At 40.9% G+C, this 24,661-nt stretch overlaps 1 protein-coding gene across 3 annotated transcripts; it reads left to right on the forward strand.

Annotated features, from left to right (window-relative positions):
- The first annotated feature begins 543 nt into the window (after positions 1-543).
- Positions 544-24,650, forward strand: LOC100712112 (protein APCDD1). 3 transcript variants are annotated; one of them, XM_005476657.3, is made up of 6 exons: positions 544-628; positions 722-990; positions 7,957-8,140; positions 8,990-9,515; positions 20,238-20,559; positions 21,901-24,650. In XM_005476657.3, exons 2-6 carry the CDS (start codon positions 951-953, stop codon positions 22,362-22,364), a joined length of 1,536 nt encoding a protein of 511 aa, XP_005476714.1. In that variant the 5' UTR covers positions 544-628; positions 722-950; the 3' UTR covers positions 22,365-24,650. The 3 variants fall into 3 exon arrangements, with proteins under 3 accessions (XP_005476714.1, XP_005476715.1, XP_005476716.1); XM_005476658.4 differs by having other exon boundaries at positions 554-990; XM_005476659.4 differs by lacking the exon at positions 722-990 and having other exon boundaries at positions 554-628.
- Positions 24,651-24,661: the final 11 nt, after the last annotated feature.

Consider the following 24,661-nt stretch of genomic DNA (forward strand, 5'->3'; position numbering starts at 1 on the left):
GGGACCTAATGAAAGGAGGAACCAGTAATTCATCCTAAACAACATGAGATTTTCTTTTTTAATTTATTTACCCTTTCATGTTCGGTGCAAGGCATTTTTAATCACTGACAAAAGAGACTTTTTTTAACCACAAAATATAATAAACCCCTCTCCTTTTTGATCAGTTCACCTCTTCATTAGACCCTTTCTGGCTTTTTGTTGATAAACCACAGAGAGCTGTCTTGCAGGAGAAACCAGGTTCAGGTATCAGGTAATGACAAGATATTTTTGAGTGAGAAAAAAGAGACAAAACCAAAAATGTTCTCAAATTCTGGACCGGTAATACAATATCTGTTTGTTGTTTTTTTTTATGGCATCTTATTTTTACAATCACAGATATTTAAAATACAAGGAGAAAATAATATATTCAACCGGAAAATAAAGAAAATGTACTCCTAAGAAAAATATGAGAAGGTGAAAAATACATTTTTTTTCTCTCTTTGGATTTTGCACCTCACTGGGGAAGCTTAAGCACCCTCTCCACGCCCATATAATATCTAAATGGGCGGGGTGAGTCCAATCTCTGGACACACGTCCAAACACTCCTCCGGGGCGCAGCACACAGGACGCACAGGAGACGCGCGCTAAAGTAAGAAAGCCGACTCTTTTGAACTGTGCACCACAATCTCTGATTGTTTCAGGGTGGCTCGCTGTAAAGTTTAGACTTTACTTTGATTTCCAGAGGATTCTTTGTTCGGATGCGAAAGTACAGCGGGCTTCTTATTCTCTCCCTCTGCGTATCGAGAGCATTCTTCAATACGATGCTCGGATTTTGCACAAGTGTTTTCTCCACGCTTTGGATCCAAAATGTGAGGATTTCTGTCGGAATAACTACGGACGCTGAATAAAGGGAAGCCTGATCTCTCCGTTGTGACCAGCGTGAAGCTCGTTTTAATCCAACCAAGTCTGAAATGGGGCCGTCATCTAGGCTGCTTCTTGTTGCTTTTTTGGGTAAGAAACTTTTCCCCATGTGCTAGTGTTTGTTATTCTGAGGTTTCATGCGCTGCAACAAGTGTCAGTGTTAAAAGATATTTTTTAAAAAGCTGAGCGCAAAGCATGTTTTACTCCACGTGCGCTTGGAAACATGTCCATGTGTTTTGTTTTGTATTTGTTTTTCTATACAAGCTGTACAGTTAGAACAATTTCAGACGGTCATTTAAGTTAATTTATTTATTTTTGCTAATCATTTAAACCGCACATGTAAGATGGGTCACTCGTAGGTTAAAATTCCCTTCATCACACCTGTTTACCATCATGGCTCTATGTTTGCCTCCATTCAGGACAAACTTTGTATTAACTTTGCGCCTTATGCCATAGTGATGTATAAAGGTTAGAAGGCAATAAAAATCTTCCCCGAGGCTGCTGGGCAGATGAAAGCGCTGGGAGAGTTAAGAGCCACTTAAAACATCCAATCCTGATGAAAACCCTGTCTGAGCAGCAGAGGATTATGGGACTGCAGTTGACCCAATCCATCTGTTGCCAGTGACAGTGGAAGGCAACATTTGGCAGCAACTTCAAATAACCTGGTTGAGATAAAAACGACATTTTGGGGTCCACTTATCCTTAAGTGTGTTTAAGTGAATCCGAACGTTCAATTAAGTGGTGTGTTATTGCAGCCTTTCAGAGTGGCAATGAAAATGCACTGTCAGACTAGATTAGAGTGCGCTGTAAATTTACTGGGAGAGAAAACCTCAGCGTGTCTTTGGAGAGCAAAACGGAAAGGTTAAAAAAAAAAAAAGCCAAGAAATGGACCCACGGAAGAGCAGCTGCTTCTATTTCACCTTTTTACTGAATCTAACCTTCTGCTCAGTGGACCTCAATGGAGCCATGAAGTTTTTATTGTATCTGCTTATAGATATTGGCTTAACTGACAGCTTTACACTTTAATGTTCATCTCAGAGTAGTTGCTGTTGTTTTTTTATTATTATATTCTTTTGTGTGTGGCGGGTATGTGGCTATAGTTTCTTTCAATTTTCAGAAAAATTGAAAGAATAGAAAATAGCAATATAAAAATAGAAACACATTTCACCCATATTTGCTATAATTTGACTAATATTACACATTTATTGCCAAAATTGGCATTTTGGTTCAAAAAAGGGGTTAAAAAAAGAAAAAATACACATTTTAATATCATGCCTGCCTCTCAAATTCAGATTGGACAGATGTGCTATCGCATTATAAAATCATAGCCAATAATTCTGTACTTAACATCACTGTAAAGTAACTTTAGTGAATCGTAATACACCAACAAAACTTTTCTGGAGACACCAGCTACGTTGCTGACACACTGTGATTGAAATCATTTAAAGGAGTTTGTGTTGATGTCTTGAAGGTTCATAAAAGCGTTTGTGCAGAATGTCTAAAACATAATATATCGTATCAGCTAGTGCTGTCAGTCTGCCGATGCGTCGGTCTGGCTCTGCAAAAGCTGCTGTAATTTGGGGTTGCACTGGGTTGAATGCCAGTTACCAGCATTTATCAGCTGTTAAAGTGGTCTGGAAGTCAAAGCAGTTTGAGACTAGCAGATCTCCAAAGACGCCAAATAATCATTGCCATAATTGCAAAGCATCACTCAGACAATTTGCACAATAATTTCATAGCGAGAGGGAGAGTCGTGAAAGTCGTGCCGGCATAGCTGAGAGAGATGCAGTCAAACTGCAGCGAAAGGAAGCGAGGAAAGGAAGTAGGAGGCACAATTTGTAGCCCGGTTTGTCCCGCACATCTGTATCAGCAGCCAGTGCAGGAATGCAGTAAAAGTGCTGGTTGTGAAGTTTGGATGGCTTACAAAACAATCTCATCTCAAGGTCCATTTAGTCACTTTTCTGTAACTTTTATGTGAAGCATGGTCCACATCAGCTGTTGGAGGTGTTGTTGTTGACACTGAAATGCAGATGTTCACATTTCCATTTTCCCTCTTGAAGGTTGAGCTACGAAGAATCAGACGGCTTCCAAGAAAAATCCCCCAAAAACCTTTAAAGTGCCAAAGCAGCTGCTAAATACTCTAAAATGAGACTACAGGGGCCCTGTGAAATTCCTGTTCCATTTGTGTGTGGTCTATGTTGGTGTATTTTTTCAGAATTAAAAAAGTATTATTTTTTTATTAATAGTAATTATGGTGGTGAATTTTTTTTCTTATTTCTTCAACATTTTTCAAAAACAGTCAAAGGTTTGGATTAAGGAAATTGGAGAAGTGGAAGAAAATGGACTGATGGATGTCTTTAATTTGTCCCAAAAGAGGAAAAATTCTGAACAAAAATAGAAAATATATTTTCCAACATTTGATCCAGAGTAAAAAATCTCATCAACCTGATTGCCATGACCCACAGAGCCTGAAAATACCTGCTGTTTTTGATGGCTTTTCACTTGGCACCACCGTGATGTTGACGATCATGGTTTTGTCTTGGCAACTTGTAGATATGCGTGTCCCACTGAGGAAAATTAAAACTGTGTTTCCTACTCCTGCCACCCTCGGGTAAAAACTTAGACTAGAAGCAATGACGTTCCCTCCTGGCTCAGCCTTCTTTATGTTTAATGCTCACCGCTAGCATGCATTACACCTCCTAAACATTAGAATTTTCCGTGCCAAATTACAGCCTGTATGGCTGTACTGTATCTTATTACTTATTTTTCTCTAAAATACAATAACAGGGAGTCAAGTGTAGCTCATATCTCCTCTTTCCTTTGACATTGTTTTGGCATTTCCCCCATGCAAGTACAATCTGACAGCTGGCTCTACTCTCTTGTTACTGAACCAAAGCAGTATTTTATGGCTTCTACTTCCTAATCTGTGTAAGTAACTTAGATAAATATGTACTGGCTTTCAAAAGGTGCAATTTTCCCTCTGATCTCCAAGTAGAAAGCCTTTCAAAATACTCAAGCACCTCCACAGTCTTTTCTTAATGTACTCTATAACTTCCCACCTCTGGATGTAGCTGCCCTGAAGTTGAAGTGTCATTTTGTCTACCCTCTTCAACTCCTGCGCGGTCACTGCCAGACTCTGAGATAACAAGAAGAACAGTCCTTTGTCTGGTCTCTGCTCTGGAAACTTAGGATTTTTCTCTTCCCATAAATGCTGTACAGTCTCTCTTCTTGTCAGGGGTCCCAGCCTTCTTACCTCACCAGTGGGATCGGGCCAACTGGAAATGTTCGCCGTGGTTTGGGACTCTGGGAGTTTTGTGGGTGCTTTGATTTAGATAGAGCAGCAGTTTGGGAAAGCAGCAGCAGCGAAGGGCCAGAAAGAGTTTGAGTGGAGCCGTTCTGATTATTGCCTTCATGAACGAAGAGTTAAAAAAAAAAAAAAAAAAACTAGTGGAAGAAAGTCACACATTCAACACTCAAAAGTGTAAAGAAGCAGGCGTCTGATGCCTACTCCTATAAAGTCATTTTTAACAAGCTACACGTAACCTCCATATAATCATTTCCTCGTTTATTTCCCTGTCTGAGTCTGTTTTCCATTTCAAGTAGGTCCACATTTGTCTTTGATGTAATGTAAGAAGATTTGTAACTGTGGTTCAAAACGAAGCTCACGTTTCATTATAATTTTGATATTTGCACAGGCTTCGCTATGACACTGCTGACTCTGGATCAGGTCTGTCTAACGTCATGACAGAAAGATATCAGCGGTGTTGCTCACAATCTTATCACAAAAAAAAAAACATTTGACCACGACTTAAGAAAACATTGTTGGAGATAACAAAATATGTCTTAATCTAACGAAACAGCAGATTTTCACAGAAACAAAGATTTATTTTTCTCCTCCTTCATTCTCAGGCTGTTGCGTAAATCAGACATTAAGCTTCAGTAACCTTTAGAAACCCCTCCCTCCTCAAAAAAATTAAAAAAGACTTAGTTCTGTCCTTTTTTTGTTTCTTTTTTATTTTTGGTTAATGAACTTATGCTCACGCCACAGTAATGAACACAATAATGTGAGAAAAAGTACACCAACTACCATCTTTACTCCAATAGCCAGCAGAGTCGTGTCCCACCACTCAGCTGAAACTCCGTCTCTGCTGTGCGCATGCTTCAGTGCAACATGACTCACTCAAATGTTTCATAATTCAGCTGTTGATTGGCTCTTTGTGGATGAGGTGGGAAAACTGCAAATTTCTATTCAGGATTCTTCTTAGTTCCACGTTTCTGGCTTATATGATGTTTCTGAACAAATTCCAGCCCCAACTGCCAGGTAAAGCTAGAAGATCACAGATCTACCATTTAAAAAAGAGCACTGTCAATATCAACTAGTATATCTAATTGAAATTCCCGTTCCAATCTTCATTTTTCTCAGAAAAAAAATGATCCGATAGTGTTATTCCCCAGCTTTCCGGACAATCCCCGGGTCTCCACTGATCACAAACTTCAAAAAACAATATATTAGCAGACTGATGGATAAAATTAGTTTTACATATAGGACATAATTTAAAAAAAAAAAATCAGTAAATAAAATCTCAGATAAACCACAACATGACATATTACACTGTCATTATTTAACAAAAACGAAGCCAAAATGCAGAAGAAGCGTGTGACAAACTAAGTACACCCCCTGAGGTTTTAGCTTGTAGAATCACCTTTGACAGTTTTTAACTTGAAGTAATCGTTTTCTGTACGACTCGATCGGGCTCTCGCTTGATTGCGGACGAATTCTGGCCGACTCGTCTTTACAGTTTCCTTCAGTTCATTGAGGTTTCCATGAACTCATTTATGAACAGCTCTCTTAAGGTTCCACCACAACATTTCAATCAGGTTGAGGTCTGGACTTTGACTGGGCCGTTGCAACATCTCGATTCTTTTCTTTTTCAGCTATTCAGCCATGGGGATCATTTGACTGTAGAGTAGAGGAGTTCACGGTCAACTCAATGACTGCAAGGTGCCCAGGTCCTGGCTGCAAAACAAGCTCAAATCGTCACCTTCAATCAACACTGATATAAGCTGTTTTTTCTATTATATTGCCTTTGCTTTTTTGCTAAACGTGCTGCTGCGTGTTGTTGCCAAACATCTCCACTTTGGTCTGATCTGTTTGAAGGACATTGTCCAAGAGGTCCTGTGGTTTTCCTGTTCTTTCTAGAGCCAAGAGGCTGGCATACCTTCCAAACAAGCCATACTTGTTCATTCTTTTTCTGATTGTGCTGTCCTGAACTTTTAACATGTAACATGCTAATTAAGGCCTATGCGGTCTAAGATGTAGCGCTTGGGTTTGGGGGGGTTTTGCAATTTATCTCAGCATTGCACGGTGTGACCTTGGGGTGAATTTGCTGGGACGTCCACTCCTTAGAAGATTGGTTGCAGTCTTGAATGTTTTGCACTTGTGAATAATCTTTCCGCTGCATAATGACAGACTTCAAACTGTTTGGAAATGGCCCTTCCCAGATTAATGGGCAGCAACAAAAGCTTCTCTGAGATCATTTCTGACTTCTTTCCTGCTTGAATGCTCCACACCAGCAAACCCCCAAACTGCTTTTGCATTTTCTCTTAAAAAATTCTTGTGTTAAACACATAATGGCACGGTGTACCACTTTATGTTCTCTTCACCTAATTTATAACCGGGTAACAGTTTCACAGCTAAATTTCTGTTCGTTCTCTTTTGTATGTGCTCAACCCTTAAATTCACCTGCTATTAAACCTGAGGGGTTGCATAAAAGTGTTAAGTGTGTTTTGGATTATACATCTCACCAGGTTTCCTTTTTTAACACTCTCAAGCACACACTGTTAGTTTTTGCTCTCATCATAGTGAAAACAAGCTGTTGGCAGCCGCTCAGATCGTTGCTGTGGTCCAAGCCGAGTGCAGGTGTAAAAAAACCCTTTATATACATACGTGCATAACATGCAGCAAACTGTGAAGTGTCTCCTTTGATTTTTAAGATCAGCTACAGCAAACAGAGCAGCGTTACTAATGCCACCAGCTGAGTCGGGGGATCAAGTCTCCCCCACTGTCCAGTGTTTCCACTGAGCAGTGCTGTGATGTGGTGATTTACACACAAGCCTGGGCTAGCTCTCATAGGAGCTGCCCGACTGGGTGTAAAACAGCTGGATGGAGCTTTGTTCTTCATGGAGCTTTTGGCTTCTTTTAATCAGATGTTTTTCTCCCTCCTTCAGTGTTATTAGTCTCAAATTAAAAGCTCAGAGGCGACCGCAGTGGCATTCCTGGGCATTAAATGATATTGCCAGGCAAGTCGGGTCTGATAGAAAGAATTCATGGCAAAGTCTTCATATTTCGAGGTAGATTTTGATGATATCGGAGTATTACATGGCATAAATCCTTGAGGGAATGTGAGCTTCGGGGCTTTTCTCTGGCTGTAGGCTTTTTAAGTACTTTCATTTCCGACATTTTATCCCTTTAAGCTCAGTCCATCGCTGAAGGTATTGTTTTTCCATGTGGTGCGTCAAGGGCACGCGGGCAGTGTGGGAACTGAGCATATAAATCGGCGCGATCTTTGTCATTTGTCTTGGTTTGTTTGAATGTTGTTGTTAAAAGCGAGTGGAAGTCGAAATTCACTAATTGGGCCTTCAACCCGTCTCATGATCTGCTCATTTTCATTCATACCAGGTGTTACAGGTTGCTGGAGCAGCCATGTAATGTCTGGCGATGACATGAGTTAAAATGACAAAATTAAACCCTCTAAACACTTCAAAGAGGCCTGGCAGATTGAAAGCATGAGGGAGACTGCTGTTCCGTTTGATCTCAGTGTAATTGGCGTTCCCAGTTGTCCTAAAAGCGGTAATTTATTAGGAGGTAAAGATATGCCAGAATAAACAGATTCCTCAGTGGTTTATCCAGCCTTTCAAACTCGGTGACCCCAACATTTGATGTTCAAACGCTGCTCGATGGTAATTAAACAGCTATTTAAAATGTGATTTTTACATTTGTTATTGTATGTAAAGGCTCATCATCATCTTTGTTTTCTCATCGTCTTGCTCCCACAGTTTGGGTTGAAGGTTCCTCCCTTCACTACTCAGAAAGCCGCTCAAGCCGCCTCTACCCGGAGAAAACCTTCGGCCGATCCATCAAAGACTCCCAGTGCCAGCACATGCTAAAGCACCTTCACAATGGGGCCCGGATCACTGTGCAGATGCCTCCCAGCGTGGAGGGCCACTGGGTGTCCACCAGGTTGGCTTCTTTTCTCTGTATCTGCCCCCTAACTGTAATCTTTAAGAGTTTGCATTACTCTCTAGCAAGCTACTACTTTCACTTCATTATAGTAAGAAACTCTTAGCAGGAGGTGATTTTTAAAGCTGTTGCTTGTTCATCAAGACAATTTGAGGTCAGTGGCATCAGAATATATTTAGGACACAAAGGCATCATTATTTTCAGGTTTACTCGTGTGAATGTGTTTAACCTGCCTACCCCTTGATTCTCAGGCGCTCCAGGAACTTGCTTAAAACTTTTTTTTTTGTTTAATTAAAGCTTACCTTACTTTCACTCTGAGTTGATGTGTGTTCACCACATTTCTTTATTTTTACACCCACTGATGTGGTTCACAGGCACATGGGAGTGGTTTGGAGGCTTCCTTTAAACTAATGTTTACAACTCAACAATGGGGAAACAGGGTCATGAATAGTAATGGACAAACTCATTGGTTATGACGTTAAAAAAGAACAACAAAGAGTTAAAATATTTGCTAAAACAGAAAGTGGGTGGGGATATAGACTCAGATTAGTTTCAGCCTCCTACTGTCAGGTCTGACATGTCTGAGCTTCTCTGAATGCACCACCAAACAGAAACTTACGCTGATCTAATGACATTCTTTACAAAAGAATAAACCAAAGAGGTACAAGCAAACAAAAGAAGGCTGAAGCTAGTCAATCTTCTGTGCAGATTAATTGGGTTATATTTCAGATATGCTCTTGGTGAAACTCAAGGCAAGGAACATGAATACTACTCAGCTCTTCACACAAACATGAATGTTTTGGGGGATTTTTTTGTTTCTTTTTAACAGCCATCTGTCCTCTCTTGCAGATGTGAGGTCAGACCAGGCCCAGAGTTCCTGACACGCTCCTACAGGTTTTACCCCAACAACACCTTCCAGGCTCACCAGTTTTACTACGAGGACAACCACTGCACCAAACCCATCTACACGCTGGTGATTCGGGGTCGACTGCGCTTACGCCAGGCCTCCTGGATCATCCGCGGTGGCACAGAGGCGGAGTACCAGCTCCATCGTGTCCAGATGGTGTGTCACACAGCCACCGTGGCCAAAGAGCTCAGCCAGAGGCTCAACCGCAGCTGCCGAGGGGCAGTGAAGGGCGCCTGGGAACCCAACGCGATGTACGAGCTTGTGAGCGAGGAGGGCGACTACGACTGCACCAGAGAGCTTAACTTTGCCATGCATGAGCTGCAGCTGCTGAGAGTGGAGAAGCAGTACCTGCACCACAACCTGGATCACCTGGTGGAGGAGCTGTTTCTAGGAGACATACACACTGACCCATCGCAGAGGTTGTACTACAAGCCGTCCAGCTACCAGACCGCTCTGCAAAACGCCAAGGCAAGTCCCTAATGATCCTCCCTCACTCGGGCTTAGTGCATTGATGCTATTATGTAGCCTTAGACTTGATTCTAGATCAGAGTTTGTCCACTTGTGGGTCGTAATATTAAGTTAAGGAGTTTTTATAATTACAAAACATTAAAAAAAAGTTTTTGGGTGTCCATAACTTTGATTGAACTATTGTTATAGCCTTAAAAGTCTACAGCTTTAACTTCTCACCTTGTTGTAGCAATACAGAGGTCTAATGCTGTACTCCAGCACGACCTGTTGGATTGTCTAAAAGCCTACATTTTTTTAATCAGCTATAGTGTGACTGTATATAAAAGATGACAACACTCATTAGTCAATTAAGTACCATCATGACGCATCAAGCTGAGTGTCATCACTGTTGCCATCTTTGTGTTTTGAAACCAGAGATGAAGTGGATAGACTGTGAGACTCTTAGACACTGAACCCTCGCACGGAAATCTCATTCTGAAACATGCAGATCCTCTTTTGACTCTGTAATTTACAAAATGAACATTATGTTGTATTAAAGACAGCTTGAAAGTAGCAACTCAGCCCAAAAACTGATCAGCAGAATGTTTGTTTAGCATTTTCCAACAGACTTTCTTTGCAATCCGGCTCCTTTTTGAAACCAGCAGTCGCCCCCTTCTGGCCATTAGAAAGAATGCAAGTTTAAGGCACATCCACTTCGGTTTCAAATGTCACAACTGGAAGCTACTTCCATCTTTTATGCACAGTCTGTGGTGAAGACACTAAGTTTCTCTGTCAGTAAACAGCCAGTATTATTTTAAAGTTGGTAAGGCAGGGACTATGTTGAAGTTTGTAGTTGTGCAGAATCTCTGCCAGTAACAACAGTTATTACCTGTAGGGGATAGCTGCCCCACTGTGCAGGACCCATGACTTACCAGTAGGAGTCCTTAGTTGAGCGACAGGGATGAGAACTCTTCCCACCCAGAAACCTGACGTTTGTATTCATTGGATCGTAGGTAGGGTTTTGTTTTCCATCCCGAGCATGCAGCTCAGTGTGCAACCTCAGCTGAACTCCATCCCTGCTGTGTTGACCCTCCATGCCACAAAGACCACACACACCAGATAGAAACTGAGCTGACCTGAAAAACATACATTTTAATTGGGGAGCTATCTTATGCATAATTTAAACAAAATCAGTGAGGAGACCAGGATAAACTGTTTACTAATTGTGTTTATTGTGTTTTAGAGGGAAGGCCTGTTATTTTGTTTTTTTAGGGGGAAAAAAAAGTTACATTATTCTGCTGAATTATCGAGTTATTGATGTAAGATCCAAATTATTCTGAGGCGGTTAAACCCACCTGTCTGGTGTACCCAACCGACATCTATTTAGAAAACCCTAATCTGTGTTAGGATCTCTGTGTAAGTCAATAATCTTGAGCTTAGACCTTTGCACACTAAATATTTGCACTGAAAGAAACCAGAAACTATCTACATACTGATTTCATCTCCACTGTGCTTACAGGATGTAATTTCTGTATTTACACTGCTGAAAAGGAGTTTCCCCGCTGGCTGAAACCCTAGAGTGATGTTTTCACTGTCACCCTCTACAGAGATTACAATGAAATCCTGTTCGGGTCCGCTGTCTAAATAAACATTCATTTGTATGGGGATGATGGGGCTTGGTGTTGCTGATCAGAATGTAAACAGTGTGTGGGGTGACGAGCTATGATCAGACAAGCTCCCCTGTGGCGCTGTAATGACCAGAGCTGCTCTCCTTAAGCCGCTCTGGCCTGCAGAGATGCAATGTGAAACCGGGCCTATCTCTGGGAGCAATCATCGTGCGGTATTCCTAGAATTTGGATTGATGCGGCCATATGAATTAGTCCAGCGAGCACATACCAGCTCCGATCTCATGCGTGCCTGAGGCTCAAATCAAACTGTTGCATGTGCTCCGTTTTGTCTTCAATCTTTTTGGAATAAAAAAGGAAGTTAGACTGTTGGCGGAATTTTCAGTGACACTTCCAAACTTGGAATCAGTCATAGAGTTGCAGCCTTGAAGGGAAAAAAGGGAGTTTTTGCTTCTGTCTCTTTCATTTCTGTTACCACTCCAGTTCAGTTAATGTCAGTGAAATTTCATTTTTAACAAACCTTTAAAAAGTATTCTCTTCCCTGAAACACCGCCAGTCTTTTTGTGTATTTTCAAAACGTCCTGCTGTCAAGCTATAACAGGGACTGTTTCTTTGCCAGGAAGCAGTTCCAATAAAAACTCTTCAGTGTGTTCTTCAGATTACTGAGAAACAAAGATTGTCTCTCAGTAACCTGAAGAGTATTTCTGTTACAGAAATACTCTTCTTAATTTCTTTAAATGCCATCCCATCCATCCATTCTCTTCGCTTATCCTTTTCAGGGGGGAGCCTATCCCATCTACCATAGGGCAAGAGGCTGGGTACACCCTGGACAGGTCACGAGCCTGACGCAGGGCTAACACAGAAAGACAGACAACCATTCACACTTGCATTCACACCTATGGGCAGTTTAGAGTCACCAATTAACCAAAACCCCATGGTATGTCTTTGGAATGCATTAATCAAAATGCTGCATGCATTTACATACAGAAGATTATTGCCAATCACTGCAGCTGAACTTTGCATTTTAGATCATTTTAATCACATTAAAAAATGGATGTAGTCTTTGCACCTAATGCTTAATTATGCCAGTTTATGTATGTGTTTGCCTATGAAGAACCTATAGAGAGCTTTTCAGCCAATGCAAACATGGCCCCCTACAGTCCGAAATGCATGGCGTGCTGCATGGATGACTCTGTGTATCAGTTGAATGCTGATTGGTTGAGAAATGTGCCAGAAAAGGGAAGGGAGCACCAACAAAGTGCACAAGAAATGGCTTTCCATAGTTTTTAACACTCAGTTTGACTCCTCTGCACTGCTGGCTAATGGACCAGCAACAGCACAAGCAAGAGTAGCCCACATGGGTGTGCCCCCATCTGACAAGATGCTGTCTGCAGGTAGATGGGCAGTATTTAGCTGCCAGCACACAACCACAATTTCCCCTTAAAAGGTGAATCCAGTGTCAAAGTGCCTTAAAACTGCATTCTTTCTAATGACCAACAGGGGGCGACTCTTTAGGTTACAAATCGAAATCGGATCTGAAATTTAAAAAGGACCCTGCCACTTAATTACTCATTTAAGTTTTTATTGAACATGACTTGATGTTTGTCCAGTTTAGTTAAAATACTTCTCCATGATGTAGTGGTAAATACATTCACCATACTTGCAAAATACCTACGGTTAGAGATTGGGTGGAGACAAAAGTCCCAGAGACTCACAAGCTGATATCCTCATAGCTCCAGTCCGAAGCCTGAATGGATGGGATAATGTCCAGCATAAAATCTGTGCCAAAACAAACATGCAGATCGGTCCACCGTCCTGATCGCTTGCTAAATAATGAAGTAGAATAGATGATATGTGCTGCAAGGTTTTAATAGTATTCTCAGATTCAGCAATCTCTCCTCATATTTAGTTTAGTTTAAAAACAAATATGGTGACGGCTGAAATTCCTATCTTGAGGCTGTTGTTCACAGACCAATGCATGATGTCATCTCGGATACACAGGCTGTGATTTCAGCATCTTTCAACTCGGTGTGCTGGTTTTAAAACCAGCAATTTCACTGCTTTGATTTACATTCAGACACAAACATAGTGGAGCATTTAGGAGCTAAAGATATTTACAAAAAGAGATGTTGGAGACCAGAACAGTGCTCAAGGAATAAACAGTGGACATGATGGTAATAAAATAAGGTTTAATTTCCTTTAATCCAGAATAGATTCTTTTGAAACTCCACTGTATTTGGGTGGAAACCAAACTCTTAAAGGTGAACATTATAAAACTTGCAAAAAAAGATGGTTAGTAACTGGGTAAACGTAGTCATTTGTTTCTATAATAACACAAAGGTCTACATTACAGGTATTGTTTTTCACGGCATTTTTCAGTTACAGTAAATTAAGTTTTGTATATTTTCTTGGTAAAGCAGCAGTACAGAATACCGCACTCGTTCCTACTCGAAAAGCACTCAACTGGACCATCTCTTGAGGTTGTAATGGCTTCTTTCTTTTTTTTCTTTTATTGCCATGGTGACGATCCAATACATTACTCTTGAGCAGTGTACCCAGGGCTGGTCCCAGGACTGGTCCCAGGCCAGAACATTTGCTGGTGCCAGCATGTTCATTTGTGGTTCCTGGGTGGAACTCAGCAGTGATGCAAGAGCAAAGCAGGGGACTGTGTGTTTTTTAAGTTTTCTGTCGCCCCGGCTCATTGCTGCGTCACTGAGGCGGCGTAATGACCACTTGATAATGATCCTTGTTAAGAAGGGATCAGTTTTGGGGTTTTTTTTCTATATTGTTGCTGTTTTTAAAGTGTTGTGTTTGGTCATTTTGTGTGTGTACTTGGTCATTTCTTTCATGAAAGTACCTCGAAACTTGAGCAGTAAAGCCGGTCAATCTGAGATGAGAGGTTTTTTATGAATTCCCAGGAAGTCTTCTTACAGAAGGGATACTGGTATAGCTCAATGGATGCCAGTTTAAAAAAATAAAAGTATTAGGACTGTCTGTTTTGCCAACAGGTCTCTACGGAAGGTTTTTAAAGTCTGATATGGTTTCAGTTTCTCATAAAATGTTTGCTCCTGGACATCAGCTTCCCTGAACTACGTCCCAAATGGAAGAATTCAGCTCTAATGCTCCTTTATCTGCCATGACTTGGATTGCACCTTATTTGTGCGTCACCTCCAGTATAGTAAAAAAAAAAAAGATGAAATGGAGGGGGGAAAAAAAGTCACTTATATGTAAGGGTAGTAATATCCTCCCTCATTTCCTCCTTTTTTATTTTCTTCATTTCCAGTAAAGTTATAAAATACTTTGCTTCTCCCTAAAAGTACGTCCAGCATTTCATGGCAAGCCGGACACTGTAGGCTCAAAGCGGCAAAGAAACCTGCCTGCTAATGATTTCCTGTTAAATACAAGGTTGAACTCTTAGCTGGAGTCTTTGGTCACTGACAGTACTGCTGCACTGTCACACTGAAAACCCATCCACGCTCAGATCCACTTAAACTTTTCAGCATTTTTGCTGGTTATGAGGGCATTTATCCACCATGTACATCAAACATAATTAACACATTTACAAGTGAATAAAAGGGAACTATGAAGCAGCCTGTTATTTTAAATGTAGTTTTTAATTGAACAATTAAATATTCAAATATTCTCCACCACCACCAGCTTGTTCATCAGTAAGTAGTTTATAATCATTTAACACATGCTTTATGACACTGCTGTTATTATTATGTAAAGAATTTCTTAATGCACATTATTGTCAACAACTGTAACTAAAATCAGAGTTTCAAATAAAAATAAAAATTCCAATTTTTGGTCAAGAAACGCAGCCTGTTACTCTCTGGTGTTATTTCAGTCTTCTACTGAAAGTCTCTTTGAACACTGAACTAACTGCATTTACACAGTTTAGATGAGGACAAGTACAAGCATGGCTTGTCCTTGTCCTGGCTAAGATGAGCCCTGTCACATCTGTGCACTGGGTTTATTCATTTATTTTTACACAAAATTTAGACTCATTTTTGGTTAGTTTAACTTTTTTCATATTCTCATATTTTTCTTATGATTATTACAGCTTCATGGGTTGCCATAGAAGACTATCTGCCTCCATCTAACCCTCTCCCTAGTGTCCTCTGTCACATCAGCCCTCTGCATGTCCTCCTTCACTGTATCCAGAAATCTCCATGTTCAGCATTCTCCTTCTCTGCACATGTTCAAACCATCTCTGCATTGCTTCTTTAAAGCAGCCTGAGCCATTCCTCTGATATGCTAATTTCTAATCCTGTACATCCTGGATTAGAAATAAGCGGTTGTTGAGCTGCACTCCCAAGCAAATTCTTTGCATTTGAAACCTCTGACTTTCCAACTCTGCCCCCCCCGTCTCCAAACCATTCACCATAGCAGATCTCATTACCATCTTGTAAACCTTCATCTTCACTCTCGCCGCTATCCTTCTGTCATAAATCACCCCTGATGCTGCGCTGTCTTCTTCACCTCTCCTGTGCGCTGTCTGTTGCTTTGGATGATGGACCCCAAGTATCTGAACTCATCCACGTTCACTCCCTCTGCTCCTGAGCATTTTCCCTGGTACACCTCACCGTCTCACTTCTAGAACCAGGCAGTTTAAATCATTAGCTGCAGAGCTGATATCTGTACAGTTATGTCCACTAATCAAGAGAGGATGAATTACCCACAATCCTTTGTGAATGAGGCCATCTGTGATTTAATGCTCTCCTTTATGCACTTTACTCTTTATGCTGTGCATGTGGGAAATAAACTCCCTGGTCCATCTCTCTCTTCATCCATTGTCCAAAGTGAGCATATTTTTTTTCCTTCATAATTGATGATTATGATTACAACAGTTAAATATTGCTATATTAATTAAGCATCTCCAGCCTCCCACTCACATTTGTGGGGTCCAACAACTTTTCTGGAAGAAACTCTGAGCTTGTAACGTCATTTTGTTTGATTTATATTTTCAGATAACATTATCAGGAAAAGAAGCAAAAAAATAAAGCAAACCCTGCACTGGTTTAAATCATCAGTAGTGTCATGATATATGGGACAGATTGGTATCAGTAGGAGGACATATTCATTGTTAAGCCAGACAGGAAGTCTGTATTTTATAGGCTCTAAGTCCCTCCGGATACAAAACATTTTCCACACCTGCGACTGAAACTCTCCGGATTCCGGCTTTTTCTTATGTCCACACATATATATGCTAAAATATACACACATGCTGTATTTTCCTCTCTCCATATGCAAGTCTTATATAAACACACACGTAAAAACACACTGTTCTCTCACACATGCACTGGTGGATTCTGGTGGGAGGCCTCCCTTCCAGTCGTCCCATTAACCTTTCGCTCTGAGGCGGTTATGGAGCTGCACTGGGATTATCTCATCTGCAGGATGTAGTGATACTCCAGCTTTTTCTCCTCATTTTAATGTTCTCGATTTCTTTCCTTTTTTTAAAAAAACTCCCCATAAATCTCATGCAGACATAATGTTGTCTGGGAAAAAGAGCGATTGAGTTGAGAAGGTCAGGTCTTAAATTTTGACCACCCTCAAATAACAAAAAACTCAATTGGTTCCCTGGAGTTCAGTCTTTGGAATAGATTTTGTGGAATATGGCATGTAGATTTCCAGCTCTGACTCTGTAAGAGAGCCCCGGCCGTCCTGTCTGTGGACACATGCTGCTCCACCTGACCAGTGATATTAACTGAATATGATTAACAGGTTTTTTTATGCATATGCAAACCTTTCTGTGAGGGCTTGAAATAAAGTACAGTGCAGTGATGTGTGTGTGTGTGTGTGTGTGTGTGTGTGTGTGTGTGTGTGTGTGTGTGAGAAGCATTAAAACTCAGCATGCTGTTTTCTGTGTAATGGCTTTAAGTAGTCCCGACATCTGCGTTGTACTGTGAAACAATGTGTTCTCTTTGGCTCCAAACACTCCAGAGGTTCAGACTGAATGAAATAGTTTCCTTACTCTCCTCCGAACAGATTCCAGCCGTTCTGCGTGTGAATTTCATGACACAATGTGCTGATGTCATGAAAAGTTTTCAGGACAAACAGATTTCAGTGAACATGCTTCGGTTTTGTCTTTTGTTTCAGTAGCAGGGTAAACTTTGAGTTTGTGAACAGTTTGCACTATAATAAGCTGATTGTCTCATGAATGGTTCACTTTTTTTTTTTTATGACCACTTCTTGTGGAGCCCTGAAATCTTCTCACCATCACCCACCTGTATAAATGTAAATGTTGGATGCAATCGGACCATAGGCGGCATAAAACGTGGACATAACCACTGTGAACTCACTCACTACGAGTGTTTTCACCATTGTCATCTTGTGATTTGAACTCAGACATGAGTGGAGTTCTGATTATTGAGATTTTTCTCATGACGTCATGCTGTTTACCAGTTTAGACATGATGAAACCACTAATTGCTAAAGAAACTGCATTTAAAGAAGGCTTCTTGTGATTGTGTGTTGCTAGTAGAGTGTCACTGTCGTCTGTAGTTTTTATGCTCGTCTTCAAATACTTGCTAACTGCTAGCCCAGAGGAAGTAAACCTTGGAAAAAGTGCAATGTAAACCAGAAATTGAGAACATTTTGCCTATAGCTGTGCGGCAACATGTTTCATAAGGTGCAACTTTTACATTAAAGGCAAATGGTTGCCAGATGGTTGCAGACCAGTCTGTAAGCCTGTGCAACTGAAGACTTGTTCACATGATCCTACACTATCACCATGATTATCACACATCCAAAAATGACATAAACTGCATAAACCGTGTCAGTATTAACAGCAAATCTTGATTTCATTTCAGTCTTTTGACTAAAATGTCATTTAGTTTCAGTTATATATTAGGGATCGGTTGTTTTACTTTTAGTCAAGCAAATATCATAAGATTATAGTAGAGTAAATACAAAGTTCATTCAGCTGACTAAAATAGAGAGTAAAGGTTTGTGTTTTTACCAGTGAGAGTTGTTCCACACGGTTTACAAAGTGTCTTATTTTTATTGACATCAAATGCAAAATACCTCCATATGCCTACTCTTTGATTCCTCCCAAGCGTCGACATAGTCTTGTCTCCGTCAGGAAAAAAAGATGTGCTTAATGAAAACTATGACAAAAATCAACAAAATTAAAAGTACAGACAAGTTAACATCATGTGGTTAGTGGTCACATGTCTGCAAAACCTCAGTAAAACCAACTCATGGTGACCACTATCAACTTGTGACTTAGGAGTCGGTAGCAGATGGCCATACCCTGGATATTCCCCATCATTTACATACTGAACTTGATGTTTTATTCAGTAGGGACCTGAACACAGTAGTTCAGCCCATTAAGTCATCAGGACCATGTTTGCAGAACAATTGAGTCAAGGGGAGTTTTCCTGTAGACATGTATACAACCAGAAGTCTTTTTGCGACAAGAAGCCGCCCCCTTTTCAAACTTCTTAGACCTGGAAGCTCTGAAGCTGGATCTCTTTAATACTACCTATGAGTAAGACATCATCCTATCTTTGACCTGCCACCTTCCAAGTGCAAACTCCGAGTGGTATCAGCTGGGAAGCACAGCTAATATTCTGGTGATTCACCATTACAATTCTATCCAGCAGTAAAAATGGCTTTACAAACAGCATATTAAGCACAGTCCATATATGAAGAGATTGGCTCATCTTCCAATGCTTTGTATCTGACAGTTTGTCACTGGTAGACATTTAAGGTCTGGGATATTTAGATAACCTTCTAATATATTCTCCACTTTACAGTATGTTTGCCAACAGCCTGTTTTTCTCCCCCTTTTTTGTTTTTATTTTATAGCTTCAGTCATCAACCCTTCCACTCAGAATCGGTTTAACTCAGGACACAGTACCCACTCGCTTAGTTTAGCCAATGGTTATTTGGACTGTCATCGCTTATGAGTCGCCAGAATCCATTTTGACATCCGATGGCCTCTGGAGGCCACACTGCTGTTAGTCTCTTCCTGTGTGTACATCCCTTTAATCACATGGTATATCCCGCAGAGAGCAGCAAAGAGTTTATTGTTAGCTATAAGATTTTACTGAGTACTTGTATTTCAGGCATCTGGAGCATTTAAATGTTATTCTTGACATTTGCAAAGCAGAATTTCTTTTTTTAAAATAAATGTATTGTTTACATTTGTTTGTTTGCTAGCAGACCTCGCCATCTTTGGCATGTTGGCATTTTTGTTTGCACATTATTGGCACGATCTGTCAATGCAAACACAATGAGACCCTCATGCAACGTTTTGCAGACGATCCAGGTTTTGCCACTTTGGAAAAATAACTACTTGAGGGGATGACAGATCTTTTGTCCAGTATGTTGACAATTTTCCTGAGACATCTGTTATTCTGTTTAGTGGACACACATCTTTGACGAAATGTGATTGGGTGCCGATTTCAGTGCATCTTTGTGAGCTGGGTGGATACACTGACCAGCTGTGCAGGCTCGCTTTTATGGAGGTCTGAGTTGATGTTGGACAGTCGGTGTTGGCAACCATTCATGGATTGTTTTTTGCCCTTTATGCACTAATGTTATTGAAGTTTGTGGTGTCTTCAGGCAGTTAAATAAATTTGTTCTTTTGTAGTGTAGACACACAGCACCCATAGTTTATTTTGCTTCCTTTTTTTGTATGAGTATTTCCAAAAAAAGAATCATGATCCTCTTTGAGGGACAAGCTCTTCACGTTCCGCCTTGCCAGACATCTGATTTCTGTTGTATATCTGTCTTTGAATGCATTGTTACTCATCCAGACTAGTCCAAGAAACGTCCAGCTGAGCTCTGCAGGAAACAGCTGCGATGACACACAAAGGCACGTCGTCAGACAGTGATTTAGGAAGCTTCTTTTTTTTTTCTTTTTTTCTTTTTTTTCATTCCAAATCTCAGAACATGTATCTTCTATATCACTCGATTATGCTCATTTAACTGTGGGAAGCCAAAACTACAACTGTGACTAAGGCTTGACTGACTGAGATTTATAGTCCTAGTTTGTATGTTTTCAGTAAATATGACTTTAGTGGGGGGGGGGTTTAAATCTAAACTTACTATTGGTAAAATTAAATCAGTTGTTATGAGTTTAATTAATTAATTTTTTTCTTTTTCAGAACCACGACCACAGCTGCATCGCCTGTCGTATCATCTACCGCTCGGACGAGTTCCACCCTCCCATCCTGCCGCCGCGGGCCGACCTGACCGTCGGGCTGTACGGTCAGTGGGTGAGCCAGCGCTGCGAAGTTCGCCCGGAGGTCCTCTTCCTGACCCGTCACTTCATCTTTCACGATAACAACCACACCTGGGAGGGCCATTACTACCACTACTCGGACCCCATCTGTAAACACCCCACCTTCACCATCTACGCCCGTGGCCGCTACAGCCGAGGGCTTCACTCAAACCGTGTCATGGGCGGAACAGATTTTGTCTTCAAAGGTAACTTAGTGGTGTAATTGCATTTTTACCGTAATGCTGTTTCTTAAAAATACTACCAAACCCTAATTTTGAGGGATTGATACAATGTAGTTTAAACACAGTCAAAATGTTTCTCTACCAGTTCCCAACATTTTTGGCGTGCTCACTTTGAGCAGTGTTTGAATAAAAAGGCTAAACTGTTGCTCGTTTAATTAACTGGTAGTCGTGTTATGATCCATGTGATCCCTATTGACTTCGCAGATACAGTGTTTTCAGAATCGATAGAAAGGAAGGACAGAAATAAGACCAAGGTTGTTTCAACAAGCAGAATAAACCGGTTCAATGACACGTCATTTAAAACTCAAGTCTGTCTAAGACAGGCTGTATAAAAGATGGACATACCTAATCTAATATCGCCCACTGGTTTGTGAAGTCGCACTTTGAGGCCTCAAGATCTTGTTGTTGTTGTTGTTTTTGGGGGGGGTTTTTTGTTTAAACCTGATATGATGAGTGAGTGAGGCCCTTCTGTGTTAGCGTCACTTTTTAGATAAAGAAAGTAGTTCTTTGTTTCTTTTCCACATTTCTTAAAGATGGGGCACCCTCAAAGATATGGAGTTTTAGTAGACTTTACTGTCTAAAAAGCTATGCCCATCTTGTATACTGAGTGTGCACAGAGCACAACATTGTTACTCTGGAGCAGGGGTCCCCAACTCCACACCTCGAGGGCCGGTGTCCTGCAGTTTTTAGATGTGTCCGTGATCCAACACAGCTGATTCAAATGGCTAAATTACCTCCTCAACATGTCCTGAAGTTCTCCGGAGGCCTGGTAATGAACTAATCATTTGATTCAGGTGTGTTGACCCAGGGTGAGATCTAAAGCCTGCAGGACACCGGCCCTCGAGGCCTGGAGTTGGGAACCCCTGCTCAAGAGCTCAGTGAAAACAAGAAATGGCCAGCCAGGGTTTCAACAAGTAATACCTGAGAGACAAAAGTTCAGGGCTTCAGACTGCTCTAAAAATTTTAGAGAATTTGGCTGTGTGTGATGTCAGTGGGAGCCGATATCCATCATATGCTGATATCAGGCTCACAGCTCTGGCTGCGAGAACAGCAGTTCCACCACCTGCTGATCAGACCTTCTGCTTGAGCAAAGTTGGCTTAAAAAGATAAGAAATAAAACATTTTGTAAGAGGATGAAATTTAGGGCTTCCTCACATCCTCAGTGCGAGATAAATTTGTATGTCTTGAGCAGTGAATCATGGAAAGCTACTCTAGTAGAGTCTGAGAAAAATAAAAATAATTAAAAAGGCTTAAAATAAGCACAATAGATCCCTTTAAAGGTCTTCTTATGCCATCTTCTTTTAGTGAACCACATGAGAGTGACTCCCATGGACGTGGCCACCACATCCCTCCTCAATGTCTTCAGTGGTAACGAGTGTGGAGTGCAGGGGTCTTGGCAGTTCGGCGTGGAGCAGGATGTGACCATAACCAATGGCTGCGTGGCGTTGGGCATCCGGCTGCCGCACACAGAGTACGAGCTGTTCCGCATGGAGCAGGACGCTCACGGACGCTACCTGCTCTACAACGGCCAGCGCCCCAGCGACGGCTCCAGTCCGGACCGCCCGGAGAAGCGAGCCACGTCCTACCAGATGCCCCTGGTCCAGTGTTCATCCAGCAGCCAGCCATCAGATTCCAGTCAAAGGGATGACACAGACACGCCTCGGTTGCACCCCAACGACTGCACGGGATGGCACAGAGGCGGCCAGAAACGCGCCGCGCTGGCCATCGCCACGTTCGTTACTGCTCTGCTTCTATTCTGGCAAAGCTAGAGAGCAGGTTGAGTATTTTATCCACAAAGACACAAAAGAGGAGGAGTGTGGATTTATCAGAGACCCAGAGGGGGTCACAGAGACTGCATTGGTAGACTAAGTTTACATTTGTTGTTTTAATGTGTAAAGGAGCAGAAAGACTGGTCCCTAAACCTCTGAACTCTTTACCAAAGACTTGAGACTGCTGCACCACAGAAACTGCACTTTAGAGTGGAACCAAAGACTGACCTGTGTTTATACAAACATACAAAGATGTCTTTATTTCCACACACAGACATGAGAATATGTTATATATGATCTATTTACCTACGACTGTTTTACATGATCTGTTTACCTGTGACTAGATCATGCTTTTTTTCCCCACCTTCATAGAGAAAAATTCTCATGCAAGGAAACATTTTCTACAGTGAAATTTTGACAGTGCTCTTCCTGACTCTGAGGACACGCTCATCACCGTTTACAGTAAAATGTACTTAACGTGTTAGAATCTTTTTTTTTTTTTTCCTCGACATATAGCCTTGAAGTATGGTGAAGTTGGCAGCAGGTATTGGCCTCCTATTCCAAATAATGACCACGCTCTTGAATGAAATAAAACGCTTTCATGTGCCAACAGTTATCCTCCATGTAATCTAGAGAGATGTTTTTGTTCCCTCACCGCTCAGACAGCCGCTTCCTCGCTGGCAGACACTCGACCTTGAGTCCAACGAGGCGGTTTTGTAGTTGCGCAATGCTCACAGTGGGAACGACACCTGGAAAAGTGACAAACTACCACGTCCGAGAATGCAGGAGATCACTTAGAGTGAGAGCTACATTAGTTTGTCCAAGTCATTCTCTGTACTACTAATAAAGTGGATATTTTGGTTCTTTATCAAACTATTGCAACTGTGAACAATGTCTGTTTTGTTTCTCTCTGAATATACACAAAGATCTAAAGGCAGGTTTAGATCTTCTCCCAGTTACTTTCTTGATTAATTGTTGAGTCTATAAAACCTGTGAGCAAATGGCCATAACATTTAATAAACAAACATCCAAAGGTCCACTGCTATTTAAAATAAATATGAAAGCAGTGAAATCCATGTGAGATGGAAACTGGACATCTGGAAAAATGTCCTCTTGGAAAATTAACCTAAACCTTCACTGCAATGTATTTAATGTTAGCTCTGAAATGATACTGCCAGTAATTTTACATTTATATTATAATTAATGGAACTGGAAATCCATGGATTTATTGAACTACAACTTCTGGGCTAGTACTACAGGAAGGATTTTTACTACATTACTGTCTTTGCATTACTCCCTTTTCAAACATAAATAGGCACTAATTTAATTTGTCAAGGTTAAGAGGATTATCCTTTCTTAAAATAAAGTTAAACCCTTAAATTTTGGAAAATCTACTTAATTGTGTAATAAAATGACAATTCTATGATTTACAGTCACTAAAAACAGTTTCTCTTTTTTTAAAGGGTAATACTTTAGTATGCTAGTCTCAGTTTCACTCCATCCATTCTGGAAACTTAAGTTATTTTAAGTGATAAATCAACAACTACTTCGATGTGTTTCAATTTGATCATAATTAGCTGTTCACACTCATGGTACCTCATTGGTGAAGAGCTAAAACTTCAGTGGATTTTAAAATCAAACTAATTTGTGGTTGAAGTGCTGACTTCAGCTCTGAGGTTTAATGAAAAGTAAAGTTGTAAAGTAATCGGACAATTGGCTGACGGTAGGTTTCCATGCCCAGGTGATGCTCGTTTCCCTATTATTCCATAACAAGTGCAGAACCTGCATTTGGTATTAGTTCACAAGAACTCACGGAGACACTGCAATGATTGAAAGAGGCCATTGCTAGGCTTAAAGTCTTGGGTTGGTTTTGCAGTGCTGGCAGGAATGCACAACATTGTTGTGATCACTCCAAAAGTTGTTTTTTCCTGTTTTTTTAAGGTAAAGAAATGGGATATTTGTGAGTCTCCAACTCAGTCATCTGATCTCAACCTAACAGTGCATAATGAGGGCAGAGAGATCCAAAATAAGCAGCAGCTGAACTTATGTTGCAGTAAGGACCTGGCAGAGCACGTCAAGAGAGGAAACGGCATTTAGCTATATCTGAGTTCTAGACTTCAGGCAGCCATCAACTCCAGAAGATTTTTATCTAAGTGTTAGAAACTAACCTTATATTTAAAATTTCTTGTTTGTCCAATTAATTTTGAGCCTCTGAAAATGGGGGACTGTGTATAAAAATGTCTAATTTCTTCAAGCTTTTTGAATTAAAGCCGTTTTTTCACTTCAGTCGCATCTTA

Source organism: Oreochromis niloticus, linkage group LG18, assembly GCF_001858045.2.
Source record: "Oreochromis niloticus isolate F11D_XX linkage group LG18, O_niloticus_UMD_NMBU, whole genome shotgun sequence".
Taxonomy (NCBI): Eukaryota; Metazoa; Chordata; class Actinopteri; order Cichliformes; family Cichlidae; genus Oreochromis; species Oreochromis niloticus.

Bases quoted from the DNA above. Each gene is read 5' to 3' on its own strand.
- LOC100712112 (XM_005476657.3), top strand. From the start codon at position 951: ATGGGGCCGTCATCTAGGCTGCTTCTTGTTGCTTTTTTGG. The intron at 9,516-20,237 runs GCAAGTCCCTAA...TTTCTTTTTCAG, and splicing joins CCGCTCTGCAAAACGCCAAG to AACCACGACCACAGCTGCAT. The intron at 20,560-21,900 runs GTAACTTAGTGG...ATCTTCTTTTAG, and splicing joins AACAGATTTTGTCTTCAAAG to TGAACCACATGAGAGTGACT.